The sequence below is a fragment of the Pteropus alecto genome, unplaced genomic scaffold (assembly GCF_000325575.1).
Source record: "Pteropus alecto unplaced genomic scaffold, ASM32557v1 scaffold67, whole genome shotgun sequence".
In the NCBI taxonomy this organism is placed as follows: domain Eukaryota; kingdom Metazoa; phylum Chordata; class Mammalia; order Chiroptera; family Pteropodidae; genus Pteropus; species Pteropus alecto.
Window position 1 is genome coordinate 9,669,438 of NW_006441061.1, and position 6,492 is coordinate 9,675,929.

General features: G+C 56.3%; 1 protein-coding gene and 1 long non-coding RNA gene across 6 annotated transcripts in view; one reads left to right on the forward strand and one right to left on the reverse strand.

Annotated features, from left to right (window-relative positions):
* Window positions 1-516, reverse strand: part of LOC107196118 — a 7,072-nt gene extending 6,556 nt beyond the window's left edge. For all 3 annotated transcript variants that reach the window (XR_001517454.2, XR_003048180.1, XR_003048184.1), the window contains exon 1: window positions 372-516. This is a non-coding gene — a long non-coding RNA (uncharacterized LOC107196118). The remainder of the gene's footprint in view (window positions 1-371) is intronic.
* RABL6 (RAB, member RAS oncogene family like 6) overlaps window positions 7-6,492 on the forward strand; it is a 21,024-nt gene continuing 14,538 nt past the window's right edge. Inside the window, exons 1-4 of one of the 3 annotated variants that reach the window (XM_015594220.2) lie at window positions 76-209; window positions 1,185-1,308; window positions 1,436-1,582; window positions 6,334-6,468. In XM_015594220.2, coding sequence (XP_015449706.1) covers window positions 1,522-1,582; window positions 6,334-6,468 — 196 coding nt within the window. In that variant the 5' untranslated portion in view covers window positions 76-209; window positions 1,185-1,308; window positions 1,436-1,521. Of the gene's footprint in view, window positions 210-1,184; window positions 1,309-1,435; window positions 1,583-6,333; window positions 6,469-6,492 lie in introns of all 3 variants that reach the window. The other 2 variants (XM_025051137.1, XM_006918120.3) reach the window with 2 other exon arrangements.

A 6,492-nucleotide genomic window follows, 5' to 3' on the forward strand; every position in this document is an offset into this window, starting at 1 on the left:
GACATGGTGCCATCGGCGCCGCGCCGCCGCCGCTGCTGAGCTCGCGGGCCTCGCCGAGCTCGGACGTGCGAGCGGGAAGATGTTTTCCGCGCTCAAGAAGCTGGTGGGGTCGGAGCAGACTCCGGGCCGCGACAAGAACATCCCCGCCGGGCTGCAGTCCATGAACCAGGCGCTGCAGAGGCGCTTCGCCAAAGGGGTGCAGTACAACAGTGAGTACGGGCGGGGCGCCCGGGGTTCCGCGGGTGGGACGTAGAAAGTGGGGTCCCCAGGGGGCCACAGGCCCGGGCCGCGGCGACTGGGACTGGGCAGAAGCCGGGTTGCACCCCGGCCAGGGAAGGGTCGCGGGCCCTGTCGCGTCCCGGGGGCCTCACCGTTTGCGGGGAGACTGGCGGGTGCTGTTTTAGGATGAGCTGAACCCCGAGTTGTGCCAGGCGCGTTGTGGGTGCCCTAGGGCGTGTTTTGGGGGCCGAAGTCGAGGTCTTAGACTCCAGGGCCAGAGGGTGCACTCTCCTGGGACCGGTGACGTGACTCTAGGAGCCACACCTTAGAGAGGACAAAGAAAAGAGCCCCGCTTTCCTCTCAGGCGGTTCCGGGTGCGCTCTGCGGTGCCCCGATTGGCCCAGGCGACCTCGTCTAAGAGGGACTCTTACATAACGTGGGAGAGCTCTGTGGTCTGTGACCGTCTTAAAGGGGTGATGAGGCCCTCCGTGGATGAACCGTGGTGACTCGCAAGAGGAGCGGTGACATCCAGCCGGCTCTGTAGTCTGAGCCGAGGCATTTCTCTTCATAGACTTCGCATTCACTTTGAAGACGGAATATCATCTACGCCACACATCCCCCGCCCCCCTTAAAGAAGCGTTTGTAAGGACTATATTTAGAAAAGCTCCAGAAGGCGCACAGACTCTCGGTGTTGTAGGAGACCTGTCTTCTCCTGCGGGAAGGAGGAGTTATTTACAGCTGCCCCACAGCCCCGGCCGGTTCCACTTCTCCGCTATAAATTATGTAAATTGAAAGGCTCCTAGATGCTCACTGTCCTCCTGACCCGTTTGCAGGTTTTCTCCCTTGCTGGCTTTTTCCCGGCAGTATTTAAAGGCTTTCGTTCTCTGCTTTTAAATCGTCTTCCTTAGACGTATTTCCACACATGCTACACGATTTGGGCCTTTCTCCCTTTCTGCTACTTTCAGGAGAGTCTTCCAGTCTGTGACGACATAGTCTGGTGATAACGTACGCTACTGAGAAACTGATTGGAAGGACTTCGGTGCAGGCTTGAAACAGGGGTCGTTGTAGATGTGTTCTACTCGCGATTCTGTATGTATTTCTCTTATGTTCAGAGAATAGTAACTCTAAATACCCATCTATGCAAATCTTCACAGTCTGCACTTGGATCCCTTATTTAATTTTATTCCTTACAGTATTATTTTAAACTTAATCCTAGTCCTTTGGAAATCAGACTCGGAAACTGGACACTTCACCTTTTGAAAAGCACTCACCACGGCACAGCCCCTGGTCTCTGCGGATGGAATGGCAAGGGACAGCGGAGCTGTCCAGAGGACACATCCGGCCTCGGGGGGTCGGCGGGCAGGTTAGGGTCTCCAGGACTAAACGAGGGGTGGATGGAGACAATGGGATTTGTGCCCGAATTACAGTCCGTGTGGTCGAATAACATGTAATTTTAGAACTTCTCGGTTCCCTTTATTAGCAAAGTAGAACGTCTCTAGCATTTATTTTCCGAGATGTCTTTCTTAGAGGAACAAATGAGCAGCGTGATAAGTGCAGACTCAGGGTTTGTGTAGCTAAGAGTTGACGGTTTCTAGATACGTTTCTTACAGAATGTTGTCCTCCCAGAGCAAAGAAGTCATTTTCTTGTAAGTTGCTATGACGATGAGATGTGACTGATGTCACACATACAGGGAAACCCAGCACGCAAGTCAAGTTTAGGGTGTTCTTGTAGTTTCAAGTCGTTTGCATACAGAGCGGAGGGAAAGGTGGACGCCGTTTACCAGCGGTGTTTGGGGAGAAGCTTTAACTAGGGGCAGCTCGGAAACATCGGTCTTTCGGGACTGGGTGCGGTTGTCCTTGCTCGGGACTGCATTCCTCACGGGGGACAGCCAGGGGCCCGGCCGGTCAGATCTCAGTGCTGTAATTGAAAGATGGACTTGAACTCTTCCTCACTAAGAAAACTTCGGAAAGGTTGATTTCAGGGCTAAGAGAGCTTTTCCTTCAGGAAACGAACAGCCGAGTTTGGCAAATTGCTGGACCTGCCCTGGCAGGGCAGCTGTGCAAGTTCCCGAGCCCGTGCTGGCCATGACAGGCACGTTTGCCATCGCAGGCTTCCTTCTGTGGTGTTTGTTTATTCAGCAAAGTTTCTTGGGTGTTCATCAGTGGGAACCTGGACAGCAGTCTGTGCTCTGTGGGGTGTACATTCTGGCGGAAGACAGACAGGCACAGCAGACACGGTGAGGAAGTAGCCGTGTAGCCGCCCAGGGGACTGAGCGCCACGGAAGACAGGTAGAACTGCTGAGGGTCGGGGCGGGCCTGGGCCTTGACGTGGGGAGTCAGAGCAGGCCTGGCGGGGCAGAGGTCGGAAGGGTGCTGGGGAAGGTACGTTCTGGGCCAGGGGAGTCTGGGGGCGAGGTCGGGAGAGAAGCACGAGAGGCAGGCCAGAGAGGTGAGGGTGACGGGGGCCTTTAGGCCATCATAGGGACTTTGTGAATGAGGGGACTTTGAAGGGCTCTGAGCAGAAGCTGGGGACTCACTGGGGGCTTGTCTTGGTGGCCCTCGTGAGGCGATGCTGGCCCATGGAGAGGGCGTCGTCAGGACCTGAACCTGCGTCTCCTGCAGGAGTGAGCGCACGTTTGCATGTGAGATAAACCATGTTCTTTTGGTGGGCGGCGCGTGAAAGAAAATGATTTTCTGTTCTGCAGGAAATGCGTGGGGGCGTGAGTGAGTGAGGACTGAGTCGGGGGAGAAGAGTCACGGGGACCCCTGGTCTAGACAGAGGGAAGTGGAGCGCAGGGAGGGGAGTGGGGTTTACGGAGCTGCGGGGAGCGCCGAAATGGGTAGATGTGGGTGACCTCCGCATACGCGCCAGTTCCGACCACCGCGATGCTCGGTGTGGACGATGTCGAAATCTGAGACACTGAAATACCGGAAGTCAACGGCACATCACCCGGGATGGAGCCGACCAGAGTTAAGGCATTCAAAAGTCACCGTTATTTAAGAAGATAAAGAAATTGTTCATTTACTCCATTGCAGCAAATGCGAATGTTAAAAATTCAAGAGTTACCGTTCGAAGAATGGAAATAGATTGCAGATCTTTCAAACACCAGGCGAAAAAAGGGTAAAAAAATCTTGCCCAATGTAATAGAAGGTGGCGGGGATGGAGGTGGGGGTGGCAGTAATGACCTCATCACATGCAGTGGCGGGACGACCCTCCCGTCCGCAGTCAGTCAGTGGGGACAGGCAGCCTCACCAGGTAAAAGAGACAGCCGAGACTACATTTTGAAAAGGATTGGGAAATCGGACCTAGAAAGTCATTAAACTGTATTAACATCTTAATGATAGCAAATTACTACACTGGTACCAAGTAATGTCACTCCAGGAACGTAAGGGTTGTTTAACAAAACACGTATGATTTACCAGAGGATTAAAGGAGAAGAAATCGGTTCATCTCCATCGGCACAGAAAAAGAGCTGGTAAAATTCAACACCCGTTTATGAATTTCCAAAAACCAAAACAAAACAAAACCCACTTCTTAGCAGGCTGGGGACGTAAGGGAACTTCTTTTACCTGCTCGAGGATATCTGGCGAAACCCCTACCCATCCGCGGTCACGAGCCTCCCCTTTTACAATTGGGACCAAACGAGGAGGACTCCCCGCCTTCACTGCGCGCTCTGCTGCCGCGGAGAATTTGCCCAGCTCAACAAAAATAAAAAATGGAGTGCTGGTGGGTAAAAGCCCTTGTGGGGGAGAAAATTAACATAAAATCAGAAATGCGAATTTTTCTTTCTCAGGATGCTTTCATGTGTGAACAACAACACTAGACTGAAAACGTGGCTTTTATGATAGCACCGAACTTCTTTTCAGGCTGTATGATAAACGTCGATAACCTGAACTGCCCTGCCCCTCAAAACGAGTTTTAAAGTTTGAAGAAAATATTTAGAAAAACATTAATGCTTCACTTAGTTCTTGAACTTGGATGAAGGGCACACAGCCGTCCACTTTGCCCAGAAGCAAAGGGGTGGGTGCTGGGAGGGCACCCGGCAGACCCCGGGAGCTGTGCTTCCATTTCCGGGGCGTGGGAGGGGTGGGGAGGGATGAAAACCAGGAACCCCTGCCGGAAGGGGCGCCTTGAGGTCCCTGCACAAAGCCGATCTTCCTGGTACCTGTGGCCCAAGCTGACCTCCGGGTGAGTGTGCCTCAAAACCGTCAGAGTAGCCCCACAGCCTCCAGCGGGGAGTAAGTTCAGGAGCCCCGGCCGCGGGCATAGCTCTCACAGACGCTCTCTGATGACGGCCCTGCCACAAAGATGCCAGGAACCACAAGCTGCCGGTAAAGTATCGGGAAATGGCCGGGCACACAGCCCTGGGAGTGGCTGCCGCGGGCCCCTAGTGACTTCCGCACACGTAGTCGGCCGTGTAACGTGTTTACAGAGGTGAAAGAGGTTTGGGCACACGCACAGCCACCGGAAGGCTGTGCAGAAGGACCCAGTGGATTTGGGAGAGAACCTGCCTCCCGCAAGCTGAGAAGCCGTGAGAAACCGCAGGATGCGGGAAGAGGACACCACGAAGGGCGGTGTTCGGGGAGTGAAAGGGAGGCTTGGGTGCGACGCTGGATCGTCCCCCCCTCAGCTGGCCCGCAGTCTCCAGGGGACGCTGGGGTCAGGCTGCAGACGGCCACTCTGCCCGTCCGGTCCTCTCCCGTGGCCCTCCTGGGGGCTCCACGTCTTAACTTGGAGGCCCGTGTCTGGCCTCTGGCTGGAATCGGGGTGGACTGCCTGTGACCTTGAGAGCAGTGGCTCCTCGTGTCCTGTTCGGTGACATGATAAAAGGGGTGGAAGAGGCGTGTCCTTGAGGTCTGACCGAGGGCGTGTAGTTTGAGAACAGTGAGTACATTCCAGTGACGAAGGTTGGACTTTTGGGGAACGTGGGATGGGATGAGAAAGTTGACTTGGTGACAGAGTTTCATGGAAAAAGAACCGAGTGTCTCTGAGAATCGAGGGGCCGCGTACTAGCAGGGGAGTGGGGTGGGCAGAGAAGCCGACAGCCCTGGGGCACGCGGCCAGGTCAGGATGCCGGGACAGCGGCCCAGCCCTCTCTGCAGCTCCCTCGGTGGCCTCACCCAGCTCCATGGCATGAAGCATCCTCTGCTGTCCACACATACTGCAAGGCCACTCAGGGAGCTCTGGTCCAACCTGCTGGGCTCTCCACTCTGCACGGGGTCCACGAGCATCTGCAGCCCCTGCTGCAGGCGCCCACCTCATCAGAGGACGCCGCCACCCACGTGTCACCAAGGGCCAGAACCTCCGAGTCACATTGACACCACGTCCCTGAGGTCCATTCCACCCCCAGAGCCTGTCAGTGCCACGCCCACCCCGCCCGCCGGCTCCCTACGGCCCTGAACTGCCCTCCAGCCCCTTTCCGGAGTGGCCCGTGTCGTGCGTGGCACTCATGTGCCAGAGCTGAGCCTTCTCAGAGGCGTCCAGAAGCCCACGTTTTCGCGGGCTCCAGGCCCTGCAAGGCCCTGTCCCTGCTTGTCCCACTGACATGTCCTGGCTCTCCCCAACCCTGCGCTGCCGTCCTGTGTCCACGCCTGGCACACAGGCCGCTCTGTAAATACTTGTCGAGGAGGCAAAACAGAGCACACTTGCTGCTGTGACCCCACACCTGCGGACCTCAAAAGCGTGGCGCTCTGCAGAATTGTGCACTAAAAATACAGGGCTGAGGAAAAGTAGGTTAAGAGCGAACCATCGGGATCTAGAAAGCTGTGTCAGGAGGGCGAGCAGCCCGACCCCGACTCGGACCCTGCGCGCCATCCTGGGCTCCAGCTCTAAGGGAGGCCACTTTCCCTCGAGGAAAGTCCCAGCAGATGTCACCCCAGCAGCCCGGGGGAAACGCCACCAGGTCCTCCTGTGGAATGGGGGAAGCGGGGAGAGCAGAGGGCCCAGGGGCACCGAGCGGGCACCGTCCCCCTTTCCCCGGCACGCGGTGCCTCCCTGCTCACCAGCCACCAGGCCACGGTCCATGCAGAAGAAAGAGGGTCCCGGGCAGCGAGGTAAAAGTTTGCCTTGGGTGTGGTTGGTTTGCCTGATCAGCTCTTCCTCCCTCTCGCCAGTGAAGATAGTGATCCGCGGAGACAGGAACACGGGCAAGACCGCGTTGTGGCACCGGCTGCAGGGCAAGAAGTTCGTGGAGGAGTACATCCCCACCCAGGAGATCCAGGTCACCAGCATCCACTGGAACTACAAAAGTGAGGGCGCGCGGGGCGCACGGC